Here is a 27,583-nt window from a genome sequence, read left to right as displayed (position 1 = left end):
ATGAATGTTGTTTAAATTTCAATATTGTATATGTTTGTAATGATTGTCATGTTATCCAATATTTGGATTTTACACAAGTAAAATGATTTGAATCATAATGAAACTTCTCTGTTTATATGATACAATGTATACATGAAAGTCATGAAGTGTGTGTGTACACATGTTTGCATTCTTTCACTTTCAAATGTCAGAAGGTGCATTTTAAATGACAGATTTTATTAGCTTGGCAAGAAATAATTACAAATCCAGTAGTTCATTACTGATAACAAAATTTTAGTTGTAACGGGCTGTGTGTTAGAGTGTATATATTATAATATATGCATTAAGGACTCAACAACCAATTTTGTTAATTAAAACAGTTGTATTTGTATTACACGTACAAATTATCTACTTAGGATTTATACAGTTTGGATTAATCGGCTGTGCATTGATATTAATCTATTTATGAAATAATAATTCACTTTTGAATCAATGATTGATCGATTTTTGGTTGCTTAACGTCCAGTCGCAAATATTTCATGCATGTTCAGGACGAGAACGTCAAGTTAACAATAAAAACAATGATGATGGTCGGGGAAATTTGGACCGCCACTGGAAAATGAGGTTGTATTGGATAGGTACAGAAATTGTGCTTTGCAACATACCACCTACGGATCCCTCAAAAATCAAGTATTAATCTATTTACACGAGGCATGCCCATTCTGACGATTGCATCGTGACTGCAAACTTGTACATCCCGCACAGCCAAACGAACGCCCTACTTTGGCAAGCCTTTTACTGCCGGTCGGTCGAAGACCTAGTGACAATATTTCTTTTCCCCAGTCACCGGGGGGGGGGGGGGGGGGGGGGGTGGGGGTGGGAGGGATTTAATCAAACACGACATATGATATTTATCAATTGTAATTGGAGTGACAGTTTAATTTGAAAAAATGGTGTTTTCCTTCGTGTTGCAGATAACGTCAAGTTCAGATATACCGCCAACATTGCGCAGGGGCGGATCCAGCCATTTTAAAAGGGGGGGGGGGGGGTCCCATCCCAGAGTAAAAGGGGGGTTCCAACTATATGCTCCCATTCAAATGCATTGATCGTCCGAAAAAAGGGTGGGGTTCCAACTCCCGGACCCCACCCCACCCCCTGGATTGTGGCGATTGATTGATTGTTAAGACAGAATGCTAAAATGCTTGGTTAAGATTTTTGTCATGAAATATACTATATATACAGTCCTACATCTAGTAATAATTCTATTTCTACGGGTTTTTTTTCGAAGTACATTCGACTTGATCTAACAAAAAAAATCATTCCAAACCTGTAGCGTTATCTATTGTTCATTAATATAACTGAATTCTTATTAAGAGGATGTTGATTTATAAGTAACAGGTGGGATTATCGTGTGTTAAATCTAAGACTAGACATTCTAGAATTTCGGGCCCATTTTAATATTACATGATTATACAATCATTGACATTTGATTGAGGTTGATACATACAGATTAATAGAAAATGATAATGCTTAGATTATCAAGTTACTGTAAAACTAATGTGTAAAATTGAAGTTCCTTTTCTATGTCTTTTATTCTTTTAAATGTATAATGTGTATAAATAATCTATTGAAGTTGTCCCATCATCACATATAAAAAAAGAAGATGTGGTATATGATTGCCAATGACAGACATTAACAACTATAGGTCACCATACGGCCTTCAACAATGTACAAAGCCCTTACCGCATGTATATTATTTTCTTTCTTTGGATGGTTATCAGAAAAAACTTAAAACCTCTATTATTATTACGTTTACTGTTTTAATAAAATGAACGGTACTAATTTTCTTGCACCAGATGCGCATTTCGACAATACATGTCTCTTCAGTGATGCTCGTGGCCAAAATAATTGAAATCCAATTATGCATGTTACTATCTACATGCCATAACAGATTTATAGCTCTACTTTGCCATTTCAAAACTGAGAAAATATATGAATTGTAAGCTGTAACATGTAGATTTTGTTTTCACTCTCAACGGCTTAAATTCAAGACTGTATACCATTGAAAGTAAAGTTTTTCAAAATACTTGACAAGTCACCATTCTAAATTACATCACTTCGCTCCTTTGATGAAACTGTTGCATATAAACTTTTATCAATACTGAAATGTTACTAATATTATCTTTGGCGTTTTTCTGATGATATAAGTGCGAGAAATACTATAGACAGTGCATCATTTAACTGAATTGACCTGCGTAGGCGTAAACGGACAATAAAGCTGCCATTTCACTTATCAAGCATTTAACCACTTAATCATTTCACCATGCTTGCATGATGTTGAACACGCGCGTCTTATCGATCAGCCCCTTTAACAAATACCGCTGCTTTAAAAGAAATAAAGCTTCTTTCAGCTGCTATCATTATTATTAATTTTAACTAAAATATTTATTTCTTCCGAATTATTATTAACAAGAATGTGTCCACAGTACACGGATGCCCCACTCGCACTATCATTTTCTATGTTTACTGGACCGTGAAATTGGAATAAATTCTCAAATTTGGCATTAGAATTAGAATGATCTTATCAAAGGGAACATGTATACTAAGTTTCAAGTTGATTGGACTTCAGTCAACTTCATCAAAAACTACCTTGACCAAAAACTTTAACCTGAAGTGTAACAGACGGACGAACGGACGGACGGACAAACGAACGGACGAACGGACGTAAGACCAGAAAACATAATGCCCCTCTACTATCGTAGGTAGGGCATAAAAATGCTTTGTTATGTATACAATCAATAGGGTTTTGTCGGACTATAGTTAAACTCAACAAGGCGATACACGTATTAATTAATAAACGTCTCTTTATATAAGATAAGATATATTTTATTTCCAATATTGGACCCATTACAGGCATAATCAGTACATTGATTTTTTATCACACAATTGCAATAGACAATAAACAAAAATAAAAATAGAAATACGTTTGACAAAAACATGAAATATAAATTGAGTTAATAGTACATGTAGTCACATGTATATCAAAATCTATATATTTAGTGATTATTGACCATGCACTAGAACCAGCATGACATCCATTATAGAAAAGAAAAACACTTTGAGTTAAGTCCTTCCTCGTGGCTGGTGCAAATTAGCAAATAGTATTGTTGTTCATATTATATGGAATGTGATATAACTATTGTTTCTGCCCTTTCTACATATAGTTTCTTCGTATATTGCATCAACCCGTTTAAGAGCATTGTAAATGGTATATTTTCGATCTAATTTTCTTAGATGAATGTTTAATTATTTTGAGAACAAATGTTATTTTGAGGGTGACAAACAAATTCTGTCGCACACGTAATTTTCCGTATATCGTCAAGTTATACGGAATTCCTATGGCCGGCACTAAGTGTGCACCGCTTATTGGGGACCTGCTTCTGTATTGTTACAATTTATTACGAAAATAAGCAAAGACCTTTAAGAAATTTATCCTGCCGAACTGACTTTAAATAAAGATAATGCTGTTGTCTGTTCTATGGTCGGGTTGTGTTCTCTTTGATACATTCCCCATTTCCATTCTCACTTTTAACAATGAACACTACACCCTTTCCTGGATCATGATATCTTTAACGGGAAGCTCAGTCATACCAAAATTTATGATAAAAGAGATGATTTTTCATTTCCCATTGTTAATTGTCCATTGTTACCATTGTACCTTTGTCACCATCTTATGGTGTTTATATATATCAACTTGTTCGATTCGCTCGTGTAGCGTATTTAATTTCAACGAAAGACATCTCTGTATTACTGAAAAGTTATTACACCAAGGATTTTCGATATCACAAACTAGTCTACATTAGTGTAGAGTAGTATGCTGATCGGAACTGGAACCGCATGGGATTTTGTAGCCTCTGGCCTTTGATAGTCTTGTATATTTTTAATTTTACTACATTTATATATTTTGAAGTTTAGTGTGACGTCCATTTTCACTAAACTAGTACACAATTGTATTAAGGGCCAGTCGAGGACCACCTCCGGGTGCACCGGGAATTTTCTCGCTGACGGTTGAAGACCCATTGGTGGCCTTCGGCTGTTCTCTGCTTGTTGTCTCTTCGAAATATTCCCTAATTTCCATTCTCAATTTTATCATAATATTAGAAGAGTTATCTGTTTATTTATGATTAAATTAAAATTAAAAAAAAAATCTAGTTTATACCCTCAACATATTCCTGTGACAGTCCTTACCTCGTCAGTTTTTGTCTTAATAAGATATTTAATCCGGAGAATATGGTAATGATGATAGATATTTGATGTTAAATTATGTTTAATTATAACCTTCATATACTTGAGGTAATTTGCATGTGTAATTGTTTAAAATCCTACATTGATAAAAGCTGACTGACGACCTATGTCGTGTATTCTTTTAATGGAAATGGGGAATGTATCAAAGAGACAACAACCCGACCATAGAAAAAACAACAGCAGAAGGTCACCAACCTTCAATGTAACGAGAAATTATTAAAGTATTTTGTTGAAACACTATAAATCAAACACGGCTTATCATATTTTCCGAAACCAAACCATTATGTTATGCATTTATCTTTTTTAAATCGTGAACAACAGAAGTCTTTTTTTTTAAATCTCTGATAACCAATTTCTCTTACACCCCATTTACACTGGCAACGAAATTGGAGCGATCTTTATTTGAATTGATCTTAAAATGACCAGTTCGCGTTTACATTGCACAAGCAAGATCGTCTTAGTTAATCCAGTGCGTTTACACTATAACATAAAAAGCACCGATCTGACCTTTATTTCCATATTTAACTATAACATTCACCGGAAAAAAAAGATCGATCGCAATCAATCTAAACGTTTACACCAAAAAATAATCGATTCAAATAAGAATCTTTTTCAAACCACCTCAAGAGGTACAGTCGGTATATAGGTATAACCCTTTTCCGTTAATATTTCCTTGCGACCTGTCAGATACTGACAATATCAATTCAGATAGTGAAATATGCTGCATGTAACCTTTTATTGTTAGATCATAACGGAAAGAAGTGTTACATTTTGTTAATTTTATTTGCTTTGTTTATCTGTACTAATATGTTTGCATTTTAACCCGCCAGGAATTCATGTTTTGCGAGATGTTTTGCAATAAAGATTATTTATTTGATAAATTTCCTTTTTTTTTTTTTAACTTGCCTATGTCTGCCGAAACCTAGATGTAATAGTCGAAACAATTTAATTAAAGGGAGATAATACTTTCTACTCGTCTATATTACAAATATTCGTAATAAAGGTCAAATTACTTGTTTAGTAATAGTACCCATCCAAATAATATTACACGAATACTTTATATCACGAACTATAAATGAGGATACACAAAATAAAAAAACTAAGCGAAATTGTGAATCCCGCATTGCACGAAAAAATGTGTTGTATTTCAGTAAATAACACGTGTTTTGGTTGATTGTAAACACGTAGTCATTGTGACTCATTTACTGGATTGGTATAAAAAAACTAGGTAAAAATAAATTGCGACACATGTAAATAAACAATTACATGTGCGAGAACATAAGTATGCTAATTTATGCATTTCCATATACATTGTAAGGTAGTGGTCCCGACCTGTTTAAAGTGTTTACGATGATTTAAACGTGTCTCTTCGAAAAGTTTTATGCACAATAGCTTAGGGAGCTACCATTTGATTTTTATGGGGGGGGGGGGGGGGGGGGGGCTAGGATGAAATTAAAAAAAAAAAAGGCAGGACAGGATTTTGAGTAAAAAAAAAGGCAGGATGAGTAACTTGGCAAAAAAAAAGGCAGGATAACATTTGTTGTAAAAAAGTCAGGATAAGCTAAGAAAAAAAAGGCAGGACCGAATAGACTGAAAAATAAAAAGGCAGGACAGAGATTACAAATAAAAAAAGGCAGGACATGGTCATGTCACGTTTTCGAAAGTTTTTGAAAATAAATCTATATTTTTTATAACATTTTGGTTTCAAAATATGGCATATCATTTTATATTTCAAATCTGAGATAATTTCTTTGAAAAATAAAAAAGTTATTAGCATTTTTATTTGGTCCTGTCATTCTCGATGTTGGTCCTGTCATTATCAGAATTGGTCATGTCACGTTTTCTAAAGTTTCTTACCAAAATTTTAATTTTTTTTCTTAAATCTATTTATCAAATGTTGAAATCTTATTATATTTCAAATTTGAGATCAATCCTTTAAGAAATGAAAAAGTTATTAGCATTTTTCATTTGGTCCTGTCATTCGGTCCTGTCATTCGGTCCAGTCATTAGTGTAACCCAAAAAAACTGGCGCAAAAATAGTTACTTCCGTCTGACTTTATCTGTGTATCATTTACCAAAGTGGCTAAATTACAAAATTTATCCTTTTTTTTACCATTAATAGGATTGAAGACTGCAAGCTGTTCTTTAGAGAGGTAATAAGACCTTTTAAGTACAGGTCCGTGTAAGAGGCAAATCAAATAAAAACTGATAAGTCCATAAACACGGAATATGGTGAAATTTTGGGAACTTTGTAATCATTTATAAAAGTGACAAAACCATAGTCTTACATCGATGTATGCCATATTTGTCTTGAAAAAAATAGGTTGAATGCATTCGCCGTCCGCATATATACAACAGTGTAATGGCATTGAAAGTACATGAAGTAGGTCAACATCGATATATTTGATTTTCTGTATAAAACAGCAGATGCTAGCACACAATTTTTTTATATTTGAAATCATATTTTCTCTTTCAATGAATAAAAAGTTTGGAAATTTTTATTTGAAAAATGTTATTCACTAAAGTAAAGTCATCGAAACGCATCATTCACCGTATTGTTTATCTCCCTTGCTTGGTTACCTCTTTTTTTAAAAAGGCACGTAGTCTGCACAACAACAATAACAAATGGCAGACGAGATGGTCCCGCCAGACATGAAGGGCAGTATAAGTCTGTCTTAACCCATTCATGTGGGATTTAATCCTGTATGTAATCAGGATAAAAGTGTACAAAAGCTCGCTGAATGTAATGAAGACATAACGCCGCGGCATTGACAGACCTCAGACTGCATGGAGGTTGCCAGACTATCCATGAACCAGCCGTGGACAATGCCAATGAAGGAGAGTTGATTATGATATCACTGAGATGTGTTTTTTTCAGGTAAATCAATATGCTGTCTCTGTCCCCACACTCTGTTTTCACAATAAGTAATACCAACTGGAGTCTTCAACAAAGAGCCTTGGCTCACACCGAACAACAAGCTATGAAGGGCCCCAAAATTACTAGTGTAAAATCATTCAAACGGGAAAACCAAAATATGCTTATTTGTAAATCATGTATAAGGTTGTTCTGAGTTTGAGACTGTTTAGCAATTTTTTTATATATATAAAACATCAATTGGAACTTTATATAATTTTTCATTGTGTTCTTACATGTATCACACTAACTATAAAAAACAAAAAATTCCTTGATTTAAGATTCTAATGGAATAGATTCTTATGAAATGAATATAAATAAATGTACATGTAGTCTTTTATTTGGAATGAATTCAGTATCAATTTACATCTATAAAAATTGTCTTGTGCATTTCTTTTTCAGCATACAATTTTCACCCATGTTTTAGAATCTGTGAAACAGGATTGGTCGTGTGTGGCTTCACTTCTTGAGAATTTTATAATGACTATAAATATCAACTTCTTTAAAGTAAGACGTTGTTCTTCTATCAGATAATGCAGCATGCTACATGTACCACTGTGGACATATCTGGTTATGCTTACAAGAAGTAAGAGAAGTAAAAGAACAGGTAACATACAATGTATATTACAGAAAAAATTGTGCTAAGTAAATATATGATTTAAAATTTTATTTTCTTGTGTATAATTCGAACGTCCATTATCACTGTACTAGTATGCATATTTTTAGGGGCCAGCTGAAGGACACCTACGGGTGCGGGAATTCTCGCTACATTGAATACCCATTGGTTACCTTCAGCTGTTGTCTGCTCTATGGTCGGGTGGTCGTCGCTTTGATATATTCACCATTTCCTTTCTCAATTTTATATGGTAAAAGCAGAAGACAACAATTGAGAATTAGCATGATTAGGGTCGAAATCAAAAGTTCAATGTAGGATAAACACTGACCCCCTTACTCTCCTCTTAACTTAATTTGGGAAAAATAGATTGACCACAGGAAAGTATAAAATCATTTCAATTAAAGAAAAATTGCAGCAATTTTTACCCCCAACCCAAACTATTTGAATTAAGTTTATTATCCTTCATTGATTTTTTTTATGTTTTCCCTAAGCATGCTAAGTGACAGTAGTTTAATGTTCATCTTACAGCTAATTTCTTGTAGCGTAGAATTTTGATTTTGAAACGTTTACCCAAGCTTTGTACAACGTAAGACTGACATCTTCATACAATAAATATAGGCAAACGTAAACCTGTAAATATAATGGTTAAAAGCAATTGGATGTTATCTAAATTACTATTGTACAATATACAAACAAAGTAAAAAAAGTCTTGCCCTTCATGCATTAGGAAATTAGCTATAATCTTTATTTTTATTAAAGCACATATGTTTCTTGAGACATTGCTTTGGAAAAAACAACCTAGAGATATCATTTAAGTTATATCTATAAAATAATATAATTATAGTTTTGGGAAAACTAAAGTAGTAAAATTGTTCACCATGTCAAAAGCTTTCTAACAAGAAATTTAATCAGACAACACTTGAAGGGTTATTGCTCTTTTTCTAAAGAAAATTTGGGTGCATTTTGTTATAACCTTGATATAATTCTAGATTTACAAATGTACAAATGTTACGTACAATGTACATGTATGTATACTCATAAACTTATTTTATGCCCCATGCCATAGTGGAGGTGCTTTAAGTTTAACCCTTGTTTATAAAAAAAAGAAGATGTGGTATGATTGCCAATAAGACAACTCTCCACAAGGGATCAAATGACACATAAAGTAACAACTATAGGTCACAGTACAGCCTTCAAGAATGAGCAAAGTCCAAACCGCACAGTCAGCTATAAAAAGCCAGGAAATGGCGAGGTAAATCAATTCAAAAGAGAAAACTTACAGCCTGATAAATGAACCAATAATGAGAGAAAAACAAATATGTAACACATAAACACAGTCTGCGACGTTAATCGGTAGCCCGAAGCCCGTGTCTAGTTTAATTAAGCTCGGACTAGTAAAAGTACACTGCCGATAGTCCGACCGGTCTAGTGCATATCTGTGTGCATTTTTTTAATCGTTACCGTAAGTTAACTGCCGAATGTGTCAATACAACGCCATCGTGATCAATAAACTGATACTCACTTCCTTGCAAAAGTAGCGTAAACCAGTTTTTACGGTCTCCCTAATAACCGATTGTTCAAAATAAATAAAAAAAGCGCAAAAACGGTCAGTACCACGTGTTTTCAAAATTTCAAATTTCGGTAGTTATTGATTAATTTGTGTTGCATAAACTAAATAAAATATAATCATAACAGAAAATAAAAAAAAAATGTTCATTTTTGCATCGGAAGACATTAATTCGTAACTGTCCGCTGGACATCTTGTGTATTTAGACGATTGGTTATTAGGACGACCTCGGTGACTGGTTACCGTTAATTTTATGAAGAAGTGGTGCCAGTTTTGTTTTCATATCGAAAGATAAAAGTACACCCATAATTTTACATCGTTACATGGCTTCATTGTTGAGGTGGTTGGATAGTGCGAGACCTGGAAAGGCACCAAAAAGACCGTCTCGCACTTCTGACCAAGTTACAGAAGCAAAGAAAAAATACGAGGACAAGCGCGTCAGAGAGTTCAAAACCCATTGGACGGACGGTCGTCCCTGGCTCAAGTATGATAATGAGAATTCCGTTATGTATTGTACATACTGTAAGGAGCAGGGAAAGGGAGTGAAATTCGTATCTGGGTGTACGAATTTTAGGATTGACACCATCCAAAATCATGAAGTCAGTTCGCCTCACATCAGTGCAACATCTGTTGCCGAGAGGCCACTTCCTCAGAATTCACTGGCTGCAAAGGCCATTAACTCTATAAAACAAACTGAATATGACAGACTTAGCATTCTCTTTCGTAATGCCCATGCTGTTGCTAAACATTATCTAAGCTTTAAAACTTATAACGTTATATGTAAACTGGATCAAGCTAAAGGTCTTGATGTTGACAATAGCTACCTGAATGACAAAAAGGCCTGTGAATTTGTCAAAAATATAGCCTGTGTTTCCAGAAATGAGACCAGAGACCTTTTGAAAAAAACACCATTTCTGAGCCTCACCTGTGATGGGTCATCTGACTTCATGGGGGATGAATATGAGTCATTGTGGGTAAGAAGTGCCCAAAATGGAAAGATAATTGAAAAGTTTTTAGATTTGGGTACTGCTGAATCTGCAGGATCTCAGGACATATTTAATTACATGAAAGCTGTTTGCTTTGAAAATTCAGAGGACAATACCAACCAACTGTGGAGTAAACTTATTGGCTTTTGCTCAGACGGTGCATCAAACATGCAAGGTAAATTTATTTTTTAATTTATTTATTATGTAATATACAATGTGGATGGGGTTGGTATGGGCTTTGCTCATTGTTGAAGGCTGTACGGTGTCCTATAGTTGTTAATGACTGTCAGTGTCATTTTGGTCTTTTGTAGATAGTTGTCCCATTGGCTATCATACCGCATCTTCTTTTTTATATTTACAGTAGAAAAAATGGTATCAATGTTGTAGACTGTACTATGACTTATAATGGTTTACTTTTACAATTTGTGACTTGGATTGAGAGTTGTCTCATTGACACTCTGACTCATGCCACATTTTCTTATCCATATAGATAAAATAATGAGGTGTAGATACAGTTATTTATTTTCACCTGTGCTTGGTGCGTAGCAAATATGTGTATGTTCTCTGTAGCTATATGTGTGACAGTGTATGTACGTACTAGTTTATAAACATGAAATCCTTCATTCATCATGTTCATATAATATAAAGAATACAAAATAATGGGTATAAAGAAAAGACAAATGACCTAAAAAATTAAAAGAATAATATACTGAAACATGTGTAATGAAAGAACCTCAATCTAGACCTTCATATTGATTTAAAGTAAACATGGACCGTGGTAAACATATAGAATTTGAAAAAATTCTAAACATGATAAAGGAATTAAAACATTTTTACAGTATATGATTAAAATTAATTTAATGTACAATGTCAATGTAATGTTACAAAAATAGTTTGTTTTAAAGACATATTTTTTTCAGGTATAAGAAATGGTGTGGCTGCTTTGATGAAAAGAGAAAACCCAGAAATAGTTGTTACTCATTGCTTGGCTCACAGAGTTGAGTTAAGCTTTAAGGATGATATTAAGTCATCTAAATTGTATGATAAAACCATAACTCTTCTTCTTGGTAAGTTATTATGTTTGGCAATAAAACAATTAATAATTATCATGATTAAAAAGTCCTAGTTCATTCAATTCAAATGCATTTAGCTTATTATATTTTACATTTATGCATATGCAATGTATGTCATGCATTGATGTATAGCAATTTAATGTAAAAAATTTATACATACATTATACACCATGGCATACATTGTACCCTTATTTATTAATCATGTAAATTTATTTACATAAATTTGTCTTACAGAAGATGTCTTAAGTCAAATTTTCAAATAACTATTTTACAGGTCTTTACTACTTGTACCGCAGAGGTCCCAAACAGAAGAAAGCCTTAAAACGAGCTTTCAGTGCACTTAACATGACGAAAATACTTCCAACCCGTGTAGGAGGAACTCGTTGGATGCCACACATGCTTAGAGCAATAAATGTTATTATCAAAGGTTACAGGGGATTTAAAGCTCACCTAGAAAGTGCTTCACATGAAAATCCAAAAGCTAAAGGACTTGCCAAAATTCTAACTGATGTAGCGGTTGTCACATTCATGTTAAATTTAAAGGTATACATGTAGAATAATAAATCATTATTAAAAACATACATTTAGAAGTCAAAATATTTTTAAGATTGCTTTATTGATTTTTGGTTTTCTTTATCTTGACATGTCTGTTTTGATTTTTGACAATTGTTACTACTCTTATATGTACAATGTAATTACTGCTTTACAAATAATGAATGTGAATATGAACTGCATATTTAAATTTCCATGTATATGACGAACTTATATATGTATTGAATTTTAATTAATTGCATTTCATTTAGGAAATCATATCACCTTTGAACAGACTATCCTTGATTCTGCAGAAAAAGAACCTAACATTGTATAATGGACATGCACAGATCAAAGCAACTACAGAAGTTCTAAAAATATGCAAACCCAAGTAAGTTATCTTGTAATTGCATATATGTCATAGCATAACTGTCTCTGATTGTACAGGTTATAATAAGTAATTAAATAAATACCTGTAATCATCAATATCTCAGTCTATAAGCAAATTGTGTTTTATGGTGCAAGCAAAAATATGTTTCTCATTTTTTAACATGTTTAATGAATAACTTTTTTTGTCATTTTAGAGTACGGGGACCATGAGATTCATCTTGTAAAGAAAAATCTCAAGTCCACCTTAATAAGGTCAGGCATGGATATAGAGGAAGTTAACACAGAGTGGGCCATTTTGAAATCTTTAATATATCAAAGGTAATTAATGTTTCTGCTCATTGTTTGGGTTGTTGTCTTTTTGGCACAATGTTTCCATTCTCTATTCTATAAAAACTAATTTTAGCTTAATGTTACCTATAGGGTAAACAACTCCTAACTCTGTATTCATTTACTCCAATTTTTTGCCTTGAACATCTTAATATTTTTAAAAATAAAATATCCATATATGTCTGATATTGAATATTTACAATTTTGTGTATTAATTTTTTAGGTACAGTAACAGACTTATAGATGGTGCCTTGACATGGGGATCTGTGTTTGAAACATTCAGGGATGGCCTTGACAATATAAAGCTTGTTATAGATGCTCTGCTCAGTCTACCACCAACAAGTGTCAATAACGAAACTACATTCAGCAGAACCAAACTCAGCAAAGGCAAGAGGCGGGGTCATTTGAAGACGGACACATTGAAGGACTTGATCCAAGTCGAAATTGAGACTGCTAATGTTGAGCAGTTTGACCCAAAGCTGGATGGTAATTGTTCATTCAAAATTATTTTTTTGTCTGCATGACAGAAAAAATTGGATAATATTAGCTCAGAATTTATTCCTGTTTACTTATTTTCAATACTTACTGTCCTCAGTTCACTGTATCATTGTATGCCTTTTAAAACACATACTTAATGTCTTATGTATTTTCTCCCATGCTGTTAAGCTCTTTCAAGACAAAGTTTTAATAAGTTTAAGTTTCCTCTTTGATTACATATTAGTCTGAATAATTGTAAACTTAATTAAAATTTCTGACAAACACTGTTTATTTTTTTTAAATAATTTGTACTGTTTCAGATTACCCCTTCAGACAGAAGAAGGAGAGTTGGCTATTCCAGACCATCACGGTTGACCGAGACACTCCAAACAAACACAGTCGACCAAGAAACTGTTGTGGTTGGTCATGATGAGATTGATACACCAGCTGCTGGTCAAGACATCCAGGTATTTATTGTATTTAAAATACATCACATAGTTCATAAAAGCATTCAAATATTTGTAATTTAAAAAAAAAACATAAATACTTTTAAGAATGAGAACCAGCAAAGATATAAATTTCTGCAATATCTTAATTCTAATACAAAAGGGGGGGTATACTGTTTTACCTCTGTCTGTCCGTCCGTCAGTCCATCCATCAGTCCGTCCGTCCGTCCGTCAGTCAGTCGGTCCCACGAAACTTTCGTCACATTTTTCTCAGGAACTACAATACAAGGATTTCTGAAATTTGGTTTCAGGGTTTATCTAAGTCAGCTATACCGTGTGATGCATTTTTAGATTGATCACTTGACAACTTCCTGTTTACCGAACACTTGTATGATTTTACACATGATAGCCAAGTTGAAAATTTTCGTCACATTTTTCTCAGGAACTACAATACAAGGAATTCTGAAATTTGGTTTCAGGGTTTATCTAAGTCAGCTATACCGTGTGATGCGTTTTCAGATTGATCACTTGACAACTTCCTGTTTACCTAACACTTGTATGATTTTACACATGATAGCCAAGTTGAAAATTTTCGTCACATTTTTCTCAGGAACTACAATACAAGGATTTCTGTAATTTGGTTTCAGGGTTTATCTAAGTCAGCTATACTGTGTGATGCGTTTTCAGATTGATCACTTGACAACTTTCTGTTTACCGAACACTTGTATGATTTTACACATGATAGCCAAGTTGAAAATTTTCGTCACATTTTTCTCAGGAACTACAATACAAGGATTTCTGTAATTTGGTTTCAGGGTTTATCTAAGTCAGCTATACAGTGTGATGCGTTTTCAGATTGATCACTTGACAACTTCCTGTTTACCGAACACTTGTACGATTTTACACATGATAGCCAAGTTGAAAATTTCGTCACATTTTTCTCAGGAAATACAATACAAGGATTTCTGAAATTTGGTTTCAGGATTTATATAAGTCAGCTATACCGTGTGATGCGTTTTCAGATTCATCACTCGACAACTTCCTGTTTACCGAACACTTGCATATTTTTACACTATTAATATTATCCACTTGCGGGGGGGGGGGGGGGGGGTATCATCAGTGAGCAGTAGCTCGCAGTTTGCTTGTATTCAACCATGATGTACATCCACATCAAATTGAAATGATTAATATTACAAGATATATATTTTTTTCAGATGATTGTTATCAACCAAGAAGAAGATTGCAGTACAGATGAGGATGAGGACAGTGGTGAAGAAAGTGAAGATGAAAATGAACTTGCTGAACAGGAGTTGTTCAGCAAATTGAAAAAAATCATGAAAAATTATGAAGAATAAATATATAATCAATTGATATAAGCTTTCTTATATTTTTGGTCTGCATCAGAAAGGGTGATCTCTTTAACTTTCCAAAGTCAAATTTGAATAAACAATATGTGATGGCAAGGGGTTTATATCTACATGTATACATTTAATTTACATTTACATGTTTGTCTTCAATTCAAAGAATGGAGTCAGTTTTGTCAACAGTTTTGAGAAGGTTTTTATTGAAGGAAAGTAGAATTTTTCATATAACATGGAGAACAAACTCTACATTTTTGACAAGATATATACACAAAAATGTAACCTCAGAATGCAGGATTTTACATCTAATATTCCAAAATTTTCTTGGGGGGGCATGCCCCCAAACCTCCCTAGCTGGTTCGGATCACTTCGTGATCCTCACCGCGGACACAGATTTTATCCGGTCCAGTACATATAAATTCAGGCTAGTATTTTTTTTTTACTACCCCATAGGGCTAGTTATTCAAATAGTTTTTGGCACAGACTGTAAACAAACAACAACCACTGTATGTCTGTACTCTAACTATTTATACAGAAAAGAAGATGTGGTATGATTGCCAATGAGATAACTCGCCACAAGAGACCAAATTGACACAGAAATTAACAACTATAGTTAACTTTAGATTGCCTTAACCAAATGTTAGTAAACTGTTATACAATGCTTATTACCACTAAACACAATCAAGTTTGAATATTGGGGGCGTCACTTTAGTCGTCACTTTAGTCGTTCTAAAGTTATGCCCCTTTACAAATGGTAAAATTGCTATTTTTTTTAGTTTTCTTCCTATTTCTGTAGTTTGCCTTAATCTAATGTGATAAAACTTTTATACAATACTTTTTAGTTATTTTGTGTATATTTAAATTGCAGAGTAATGAATATCTTATATTTCATAGGGATCAATATACAGGGATATTGCTACTCTGAGGCCCATGCAGGAAAGTCATATTGTGATTCAAAGATGGCAAATAAGCGCAAAAAGATAAAAAGTTGGGTTGCAAGTTGAAAAAAAACATTGTAACAGCAGCAGATATGAAAACTGTCCTTGACTCTAGAACAGGTAAATTAACAAAATGTACATTGTTCAAACAGAAAACATAATTACAACACAAACTCACCGCGATCTAAATGTGACCTGTTAAAATAAGCAAATCTGGTTCTATACACAATTTCAGAGACAGTCTGATTCTCTTAAGTAAAATTCCATTTCACAAATAAATCTGACATGATAATGACAAAATGTTAGACGAGTCACAGACTGAGGCTCACATACACATCAGGGGCGGATCCAGCCATTTTAAAAAGGGGGGTTTCAACTATATGTCCCCATTAAAATGCATTGATCGGCCATAAAAAAAGGGGGGGTTGCAACCCCAAGACTCCCCCCCCCCCCCCCCTTGGATCCGCCAGTTTTGTCAACAGTTTTGAGAAGGTTTTTATTGAAGGAAAGTAGAATTTTTCATATAACATGGAGAAAAAACTCTACATTTTTGACAAGATATTTACACAAAAATGTAACCTCAGAATGCAGGATTTTACATCTAATATTCCAAAATTTTCTTGGGGGAGCATGCCCCTAAACCTCCCTAGCTGGTTCGGATCACTTCGTGAACCTCACCGGGGACACAGATTTTATCCGGTCCAGTACATATAAATTCAGGCTAGTATTTTTAGCTCACCTGGCCCGAAGGGCCAAGTGAGCTTTTCTCACCACTTGGCGTCCGTCGTCCGTCATCAACGTCCGTCGTCGTCGTCGTTAACAATTTACATTTTGAACTTATTCTAGAGAACCACTGAATGGATGGCATGAATGTTCCTTATGAGGTGCTGACCAAGTGTTGTTACTTTGTAGCTGATCCATCATCCAAGATGGCCGCCAGCGGGGGACTTAGTTTAACATAGGACCCTATGGGAAATGCATACAAATGACTTCTTTTAGAGAACCACTGAATGGAATGAAACCAAACATGGCATGAATGTTCCTTATGAGGTACTGACCAAGTGTTGCTACTTTGTTGCTGATCCATCATCCAAGATGGCTGCTAGCCGGGGACTTAGTTTAACACAGGACCCTATGGGAAATGCATACAAATGACTTCTTTTAGAGAACCACTGAATGAAATAAAACCAAACATAGCATGAATGTTCCTTATGGGGTGCTGACCAAGTGTTGTTACTTTGTAGCCGATCCATCATCCAAGATGGCCACCAGCAGGGGACTTAGTTTAACATAGGACCCTATCGGAAATGCATACAAATGACTTCTTTTAGAGAACCACTGAATTGAATGAAACCAAACATGGCATGAATGTTCCTTATGAGGTGCTGACCAAGTGTTGTTACTTTGTTGCCGATCCATCATCCGAGATGGCCGCCAGCGGGGGACTTAGTTTAACATAGGACCCTATGGGAAATGCATACAAATGACGTCCTCTAGAGAACCACTGAATGGAATGAAACCAAACATGGCATGAATGTTCCTTATGAGGTGCTGACCAAGTGTTGTTACTTTGTAGCCGATCCATCATCCAAGATGGCCGCCAGCCGGGAACTTAGTTTAACATAGGACCCTATGGGAAATGCATACAAATTACTTCTTTTAGAGAACCACTGAATGAATAAAACCAAACATAACATGAATGTTCCTTATGGGGTGCTGACCAAGTGTTGTTACTTTGTAGCCGATCCATCATCCAAGATGGCCGCCAGCGGGGGACTTAGTTTAACATAGGACCCTATGGGAAATGCATACAAATGACTTCTTCTAGAGAACCACTGAATGGAATAAAACCAAACATAGCATGAATGTTTCTTATGGAGTGCTGACCAAGTGTTGTTACTTTGTAGCCGATCCATCATCCAAGATGGCCGCCAGCGGGGGACTTAGTTTAACATAGGACCCTATGGGAAATGCATACAAATGACTTCTTCTAGAGAACCACTAAATGGAATGAAACCAAACATAGCATGAATGTTCCTTATGGAGTGCTGACCAAGTGTTGTTACTTTGTAGCCAATCCATCATCCAAGATGGCCGCCAGCGGGGGACTTAGTTTAACATAGGACCCTATGGGAAATGCATACAAATGACTTCTTTTAGAGAACCACTGAATGGAATGAAATCAAACATGGCATGAATGTTCCTAATGTGGTGCTGACCAAGTGTTGTTACTTTGTAGCCGATCCATTATCCAAGATGGACGCCAGCGGGGGACTTAGTTTAACATAGGACCCTATGGGAAATGCATACAAATGACTTCTTTTAGAGAACAACTGAATGGAATGAAACCAAACATTGCATGAATGTTCCTTATGCCGTACTGACCATGTGTTGTTTCTTTGTAGCCCATCCATCATCCAAGATGGCCGCCAGCATGGGACTTAGTTTAACATAGGACCCTATGGGAAATGCATACAAATGACTTCTTTTAGAGAACCACTGAATGGAATGAAATCAAACATGGCATGAATGTTCCTAATGTGGTGCTGACCAAGTGTTGTTACTTTGTTGCCGATCCATCATCCAAGATGGCCGCCAGCGGGGACTTAGTTTAACATAGGACCCTATTGGAAATGCATACAAATGACTTCTTTTAGAGAACCACTGAATGGAATAAAACTAAACATTGCATGAATGTTCCTTATGAGGTGCTGACCAAGTGTTGTTACTTTGTAGCAGATCCATCATCCAAGATGGCCGCCAGCAGGGGACTTAGTTTAACATAGGACCCTATGGGAAATGCATACAAATGACTTCTTTTAGAGAACCACTGAATGGAATAAAACCAAACATGGCATGAATGTTCCTTATGAGGTGCTGACCAAGTGTTGTTACTTTGTAGCCGATCTGCCATCCAAGATGGCCGCCAGTGGGGGACTTTTGAATGAAATTAAACATGTTCCTTTCCTTATCAATGAGGTTGTGTTGTCACTTTTAGCCAAATTTTATATTTTTTCATATGATTTCAAAAACCCAAGTAGAATCAGGTGAGCGATACAGGCTCTTGAGAGCCTCTAGTTTTTTTACTACCCCATAGGGCTAGTTATTCAAATAGTTTTTGGCACAGACTGTAAACAAACAACAACCACTGTATGTCTGTACTCTAACTATTTATACAGAAAAGAAGATGTGGTATGATTGCCAATGAGATAACTCGCCACAAGAGACCAAATTGACACAGAAATTAACAACTATAGTTAACTTTAGATTGCCTTAACCAAATGTTAGTAAACTGTTATACAATGCTTATTACCACTAAACACAATCAAGTTTGAATATTGGGGGCGTCACTTTAGTCGTTTTAAAGTTATCCCCCTTTACAAATGGTAAAATTGCTATTTTTTTTAGTTTTCTTCCTATTTCTGTAGTTTGCCTTAATCTAATGTGATAAAACTTTTATACAATACTTTTTAGTTATTTTGTGTATATTTAAATTGCAGAGTAATGAATATCTTATATTTCATAGGGATCAATATACAGGGATATTGCTACTCTGAGGCCCATGCAGGAAAGTCATATTGTGATTCAAAGATGGCAAATAAGCGCAAAAAGATAAAAAGTTGGGTTGCAAGTTGAAAAAAAACATTGTAACAGCAGCTGATATGAAAACTGTCCTTGACTCTAGAACAGGTAAATTAACAAAATGTACATTGTTCAAACAGAAAACATAATTACAACACAAACTCACCGCGATCTAAATGTGACCTGTTAAAATAAGCAAATCTGGTTCTATACACAATTTTAGAGACAGTCTGATTCTCTTAAGTAAATTTCATTTCACAAATAAATCTGACATGATAATGACAAAATGTTAGACGAGTCACAGACTGAGGCTCACATACACATCAGGGGCGGATCCAGCCATTTTAAAAAGGGGGGTTTCAACTATATGTCCCCATTAAAATGCATTGATCGGCCATAAAAAAAAGGGGGGTTGCAACCCCAAAACTTCCCCCCCCCCCCCCTTGGATCCGCCAATGCACATGTTACATAACCCATATTTAACAGAAAAAATTAAAGCATTGGATAAAATGATCCATGGCATGTTGTTTGAAGCCCCATGTGTGATATTATATTAACATAATTTTTCTGGTCTGTGTATTCATCTGCTTGACTGTTTGTCTGTCTGTTCCTTATTATACCTACCCCCACAACAGAATTTTATGATACTTGGTAGATAATAAGGACAAACTATGTAGATGTGCATATCAACAGGAAATTACGATTCGATTTTTTTCTATGAGTTACTCCCCTTTGAACTTATTTGCTTTAACCCTTTCATGCCGAATGTATCCTTTTGGTACACCCGCGTGCATGCCGAATGTATCCTTTTGGCACACCAGTGTAGATGCCGAATGTATCCTTTTGGCACACCGGTGTAGATGCCGAATATTTCTATTTTTAGACGGTCACAGTGCAAACAGTAAAAATAATGTTTAAACATGTTTCTTGGCCCCGTTGCTTCATGGATGTTATGATAAACATCAAATGCATTCGATATTTTAGTATCGGGCGTAAAAACACTGTTGAAATATGTTTTTTTAAAGATTGTTGAGGAAAAAAAAAACTTGTGAAAAACAAAATGGCTAAATTATAAACAATCGTGGTCAGGAGTTTCATTTCGAGTTGAAACATTTAGAAAACTTGACCTGCGGTCATGAAAGTGGCTTAACTTGAACAAAAGTAGTTATAGTACGTATATTTTGGAGTTGTGAGAAGGATATTTGTAAAACAATCTGAAATCGAGACTTTGATTGTCGCCATCAGGTGCACGACTGTAAATTATTATTTCTCGTTGCCGTTTGACAGTCAACCTTTCATTACCGATTGAGTCAGAGTCTTTTGTCATCAGTTCAAACACTCTCATGAGTCTGTAGTGCTACAGGTTTTCTTTCTTTTCTACAGGTTTTCTTTCTTTTCATTGAAAGGCTGTACTGCAGTATGTACTAAGGTCGACAAAACGAAAGTCCAATTTCATTTAAAATAGAACCGGATATTGACAAAATTGACAGCTGAGTCTATAAATAGTGTGGTTCATAAAACATGTGTTGTTACATCTCAAAGCTTTATTATTTTACATAAAAGTGGTTTCGAAAGATGAGACAATATTCTGCAATCTTATTCGTATTTTAATCGAATGTAAATTTATTTTCCATGATGTATCTCGTCTTGTGACAGAGGTTTTTAAAAGTCTTGTTCAGCATACAAAAATTTTACAAGTTGTTTTGAAAAACAAATTATGTTGACCAGAGACATGTATACTATATATGTCTCTGTGTTGACAGAGAAAAAAAATACTGAAAAATGCCAAGATGATTATTTTATTTTAACAAATCGTTTTCTTTCTCATTTAAAAAAATATTGTAAAAGAAGGGAAGTGGAAAAAAAAAATTGTTTTGGAAGGGAAGGGAAAATTATTTTTTTAGAATTGGAAAGGGGAAAAAAAATTTGCTGAAGGGTAGTGATTTTTCCCCAAAGTGAAATAACATAATGTGTTGTCAGCTGCTTCTGATTAATCTTGAGATTGCATCATTTATTATTGTAAAATAATACTGTTCCTGTATGTTTCTGAAAACAATAGGGGTTCAATTTTTTGTTTTGGAAATTATGAGGAAGAACTCCCCCCTCATGTTGCACACACAAAAGATGAATGACCAGTGTAGCAGTGCCTAAAGTTTATTACAATTTGTAATGCCAATATAAGCAACCATTTTTAACACTAGGAAACATCTTTTTCGTGTTCAAAAAGTGACTTTAAATGGTATATAAATTGCTTCTTCTCTCAGATGCCAAGTCATATACATGTAGTAGTAAAAAGTAAGAGAAAAAAGTAATCAAATTGGAAATGGGATAATGTACCACATTAGGGTCTTGTAGCTGTCACCTTGTAAGTCAGCTTCTTTAAAAATTTACACTGTTAATGGGACTAGCACACATGATAAGCAGGGTATCTTCATACCACATTAATATATAGGCTTATATTGTAAGTAACACTTGCTGCTGGATGCAATAGATTAATTAATAGACTGGTTTAATACAATGGTTATATTCTAATAACAACCTCACTCAAGTAATTTTTATTCACTTTTTGACAAATCATTCCATTAAATAACCCAACAATATAAACAGAAATAAAAAAAAAGCAGTTTCCATTGTCCTCACTCAATTTCAAAATCAAAATTTATGATATGAATCCTCCTTTTCAATGAGTACACAGCAATATAAACTAAAACAAATTTCATAGCTTCCAAATGTTATTACAAACTATATCCGCTCCCCGATGTAGCTTTCCATCAATGAATTTTAAAACTGAATTTTGCAGTAAAACATGTACATGATTTCTTATTATATAATTTATATAATTTAATCTCTTTTGGCAATTGTTTTCAACGACTTGCATCTGTGTGTACATACCATGAGTTTAAATAAAACAGTACCCAGTAGTTGTCTGCATATTTTCTATCCTTTACCTCTACTGCATGTGATTAATAAATTTAACTATGATGAAAATAAATTTATAAAATATTAGTTATCAGCTTCTGGTATTTATTTGTGCTGCTTTAACAAACATCAGTTGATGTATTTGTCAATTTCATGTTATCTTATACATCCTTAATTTTGACTACTTAGTTTCAACAATTTTCAAAAAAAATAAATAATTCAGTAGGCTCTTTATCTTGAGATCTATACAGCTGAATATTTGCTTATTTCTTGTACATTTATTTATGCTTAAATATTTTTTATATATTATAAAACCACCATGACCCAAATCAATTTTTTTGGAAATTTCATGGATTTAGAACTTTGAAAAAAATCACTTAATGGGTTTATTTACTAACTTTTATTTATTGGAAAGCTTTATCTCATTCACATGTGGAAGAATTAAGGCATTACTGGGATTAAGTCATAAAGTAAAGAAGTCCCATCGATTATTATTGCAGTTAAACAATATTTTTAACTAGTTCAGTAATCGCACATCAACGCTGGGGGTATTATACAACTCGTCTGGAAGAGTTATTGTCCGTTATCGAACCCAAGTTATCTTTCTTCTTTCGAAACCGTAAACAAATGGCGGCCAAAAATCTACGTGAACGACAGTCTCGATTTACAAGTATTTTTGCCAAGAAAACGAAAATGGAAACGGGTTTTGAAAGAAAATAATTCAGTAGCTCATAGAAATAGAATTTCGAATCACACGTGTGCTTAAGAAATGTTGCCGAATGGAAGTGAAAGTGATATACGGTCATGACGGTAGGGAATGACAAAAATTATCTTCCGACTCAATCAATCTACGTTTTCAACACGCGTTTTTAAGGTAAACTAATTTTCACTCTATGAAAAGGTTACGGACGATCAACCTATGATATTTATCTACATTTTATCAAAATTTGACCGCATAACTCGCTACGGTTGCCGAGTTTTCAATGACCCAAACTACGAGGTCGTTTTTGCTGAAGCACATGTCAAATTAATCCTGGTCAGGCAAACGGCTCGTGCAAATATATTTCGGCCAGGAAATCCCGCGAAAAAAATAAATTCAGTAGCGAAAGTGTTAATGTACTTCTGCAAAAGTGTCATTGCAACTCCTCTGAAACTACACAACAGAACTTCATGAAACTTTGTAGATAATAAGGACATACTATGCAGATGTGCATATCAACAGGAAATTATGATTCAATATTTTTTCTTGCACAATTTTTTTTTACTTACACTTACTATATTTCTTTAATGATAATTTGCAAATGATTTGGGGATGTGGGGTATGTCCAGGATTTTGGCCAACCAACCAAGATGGCCGCCATGGCTAAAAATAGATGATAGGGGTAAAATGCAGTTTTTGGCTTGTAACTCAAAAACCAAAGCATTTAGAGCAAATCTGACATGGGGGTAAAATTGTTTATTAGGTCATGATTTATCTGCCCTGAAATTTTCAGATGAATCAGACAACCCGTTTTGAATTGGTAATTTTAAGGAAATTTTGCTGTTTTTTGGTTATTATCTTGAATATTATTATAGATAGAGATATTAATAACTGTAAACAGCAATCATGTTCGGCAAAGTAAGATTTACAAATAAGTCAACATGACTGTAATGGTCAATTGACCCCCTAAGGAGTTATTGTCCTTTATAGTCAATTTTTAACAATTTTCATAAAATTTGTAAATTTTTACTAACATTTTCCACTGAAACTACTGGTACAAGTTCATTATAGATAGAGATAATTGTAAGCAGCAAGAATTTTCGGTAAAGTTAGATGTACAAACACATCACCATCACCAAAACACAATTTTGTCATGAATCCATCTGCTTCCTTCACATAGACCAAGGTGAGCGACACTGGCTCTTTAGAGCCTCTAGTTTGAATAATGTTATAGATAGAGATAAACTGTAAACAGCAATAACGTTCAGCAAAGTGAGCTCTTCAAATCAGTGAACAGGATCAAAATTGACAATTGACTTCATAAGGAGTTATTGCACTTTAAAGTCAAATTTTACAATTTTTCGTAAATTTTTGCAATCTTTTTCAAAAATCTTTCCTGAAACAACTGAGACAAATTTAAATGTACTTGGACCCAAATAAACATTATGGTATTTATTTAAAAAAAAAATGTAAAATGTGTCCAGTGACCCTGTCTGCCTAAAACATGGCAGACATGGCTAAAAATAGAACATAGGTAAAAAATGCAGTTTTTGACTTTTCCATACATGTATCTCTGAAACTAGAGCAAAAGTATAAAGGTTGCATTATTCCATGCATCAATTGTAAATAAAAATATCATGTGCACAACACAGGCTCCTTGGAGCCTCTAGTTTAAAATGTTTTTCTTTTCTTCAAAATATCATGTTGATCTATGCTGTAATGTACACACATTTTGTTGAAGTTGAAAACATGACCTTTGAAACGGTTTATAATTCCCCTCATTATTATTTCTGTTCACAGGTGTTGCTGGATGTCAAGTCTCTAAACGTGCTAACAACACATCATAACACAAACTGATAACACACAAGTTAGAAGGAATAAATGATTTTAATGAGTTGTGAGTTGAAAAAGATGGTATACTACTGAGGAAAGCCTACAACATCGGCAAGGTAAAATTTATTCCTAATAAATCCATAGACCAAATGGATTTTGGTAAACGACAGGAAAATAAAACAGAATAATGTGTGATAATATCAGGATTTGATTTACCTGTTAATGTAACTGGAAAAATCAAAATGCCTAAAACAGTTGGTGCAGTTAATCTCCATGAAGGACCAGAAATAAAAAACAGAAAATTGTGAAGACTCATCCAGTTAACCTCTCGTCACTCAGAAAGTTCTGATTATATGCTGTTCTTTTGCTCAAAAGTTGGCTGTGTCATTAGATTTGCTACCTTAAATTGACTTGAAAACCATCTATTGATAGCTATATATATATATGTAGGAAAGCATTGTTAACAGTTGCAACAGGAAACAACCTGACACTAGTGGGTCAGGTTGTGAAATGAAGTGGTATTTACAACCAAAAAATAAACCAACATCAACAGATGGGACTGAAAATGAATTTTCTATAAGTAATAGGAGATAGGCTTTAAAGAAAGACAGGAGAATATCAAGATTTCCTTATTATTTTTTTTATAAAAGTATTTGTCACATATTATTAAAGTACATTTTACTAAGCATGCTAAGCAATCACTCTTTTGAATAGAAGGTTAAGATACATATTTGATCAATGAAAACTAAGTTATATTAGAATATATGTTAAAATAATTTTGCTTGTACCATCATGACCATATAATTATTTAGTTTTGAGAAAATTAAACATTTGAACAACTTATTATCTATCTTTTTTTTTATTCTTTACTTCCATTATCTCCAATTGACTTTCTTGCTTGTAGTAAACATTGAATTTAAGTTCAATATTATCAATATGCAAATAAGGGTGGTTTCACTTTATACATGTTAGTTCACTAAAGGGATAAAATTCAGTATGCAAGACCATTGACTTTTGCATATTTACACATTGACGAAGAAAATGGGGGCACCTGTTTATATTTGATTTAACTGCTTGTAACACTAAACAAATATTTTGCAGGAGTACATGTTTATCACATCTTAAATAAAAAAAATCAATGTGGGAGACACAAAACATAGTAATTGTTTGCTAAAATTTCTACACTAAAGTGCTGTGTGATATTTGGATCAATATATTGAGAAAACTATTTGGTTCTAAGAAATCAAATCCTTCATTTATATCAATTCAGACCCTGTTGATGCTTGCAAGATAACAACACAATTATTGTGGACTTTGGCTCATTACTAATGTAAATCATAACATTTTTCCCCATGGAAATAGTTCAAGCGACCCTCCTCCCCAATCATACACAAACAAACTATATATTGTTCCACTCAAAATGCAAAATATTAACCCTTTAAACCCTGATATATCATATGTATAGGAATTGGCATGACATAAGTGAATATTTCACCTATATTTGATCAACATGGGGCGTAAAAATCATAAATAACTCTGAAAAATTGACGATTTTGATGGTGCTGCCACCTACAACAGCGAAATATTTCCAAACTTTTTTTGTTTCGATTTATTCTATAGGGCTTCTACTAAAAGGGAATATATAATAAAAGTGTGTATACTGTTGCTGTTTCTTAAAAAAATATAATGAAATTAGATGAAATTTGCATTTTTCTAAAATTCATTTTGATCACATTTCCATGGTTACGGTTGCTAGGGAAGAAAATATTTGAAATCAATTTTTAATCTGTTTTCATATTACTATACATATGAACTCTATTTAAAGTATAAACTTGCAACAAAAATTCTATTATTTAAGCAAGATAAATTACTTTAAAAACGTGCATTTTTGTAGTTTTTCTTGCTCATTTTTAGCGGCCATCAAGGGGAAATTTGAAATGAATATTTTTAACACAAAAATTATTTAAAAAAAAAAAATCATATTCAAGTTCTAATAGGGTAAATCCATATCTAGACTATGAAATTTGATCAATTTGCCAACATGGACTTATCACTGTTTGCCTGATTCTTACATGGACCTGTACTTAATATATATGAGACAATATCTGAAAAAGTAGTTTTTGGCAATAAGAAAAATACAAAAAAAAATCTTTAGACCGGGTATTTTAATAGCACAAATCGAAGAACACGCATTGGGGATCTAGGAACTGTTGTCTGTAATTCAAACAATTGTTTAAAAAGGAAACAATGGTAATTTTAAAATTAGTACAAAAAAATCCAGTTCTTTCCTGTTACCAAAGTGAATCAATTTAAAAAAGTTTCTATTGGGAATACAGAATAAGTTTCAGACACTATTTGTGGTTTACTAGTATATCCTGCAATAGTTTATCAAATGCCAATTATTGATTTTAGCATTTGCAATACAAAAGGTTTAGAAATATACTTTAATATAGTCAGATATGTCGGTAACATGAAAGAATCGTGAGTAACAGGACAACGGTATCAGGACAGAGTTGGTAACAGAAAGGATTTTTCTGCTTTATTTTAAAGTTTAAGAAAAATACATCATTTTAGATTGGTCACAATTGGAAGATAACAGCAAACAATGTCATTTATTCTTTGAAACTGTATTTGCAAGA

General features: G+C 33.8%; 2 protein-coding genes and 2 long non-coding RNA genes across 8 annotated transcripts in view; all 4 read left to right on the top strand.

Moving 5' to 3' along the window:
- The window catches only part of LOC139481778 (short-chain collagen C4-like), an 84,107-nt gene that overhangs the window by 40,126 nt on the left and 16,398 nt on the right, over positions 1–27,583 (top strand). The gene's annotated exons all lie outside the window — the stretch shown is intronic.
- On the top strand, positions 6,303–9,524 carry LOC139481780 (uncharacterized). The gene is made up of 2 exons (XR_011654682.1): positions 6,303–7,162; positions 7,601–9,524. It is a non-coding gene; the product is annotated as an uncharacterized lncRNA (long non-coding RNA).
- Positions 9,588–15,978, top strand: LOC139481777 (zinc finger protein 862-like). 4 transcript variants are annotated; one of them, XM_071265275.1, is made up of 8 exons: positions 9,588–10,542; positions 11,288–11,434; positions 11,715–11,983; positions 12,244–12,362; positions 12,556–12,679; positions 12,918–13,174; positions 13,486–13,632; positions 14,826–14,987. In XM_071265275.1, exons 1-5 carry the CDS (start codon positions 9,705–9,707, stop codon positions 12,569–12,571), a joined length of 1,389 nt encoding a protein of 462 aa, XP_071121376.1. In that variant the 5' UTR covers positions 9,588–9,704; the 3' UTR covers positions 12,572–12,679; positions 12,918–13,174; positions 13,486–13,632; positions 14,826–14,987. The 4 variants fall into 4 exon arrangements, with proteins under 4 accessions (XP_071121376.1, XP_071121375.1, XP_071121377.1 ...); XM_071265274.1 differs by having other exon boundaries at positions 12,912–13,174; XM_071265276.1 differs by lacking the exon at positions 13,486–13,632 and having other exon boundaries at positions 12,912–13,174.
- Positions 19,437–25,787, top strand: LOC139481779 (uncharacterized). The gene is made up of 2 exons (XR_011654681.1): positions 19,437–19,600; positions 24,912–25,787. It is a non-coding gene; the product is annotated as an uncharacterized lncRNA (long non-coding RNA).

This window comes from Mytilus edulis, chromosome 7 (genome assembly GCF_963676685.1).
Source record: "Mytilus edulis chromosome 7, xbMytEdul2.2, whole genome shotgun sequence".
NCBI classification, from domain to species: Eukaryota; Metazoa; Mollusca; class Bivalvia; order Mytilida; family Mytilidae; genus Mytilus; species Mytilus edulis.
This window is presented reverse-complemented; position numbering and strand designations above follow the sequence as displayed.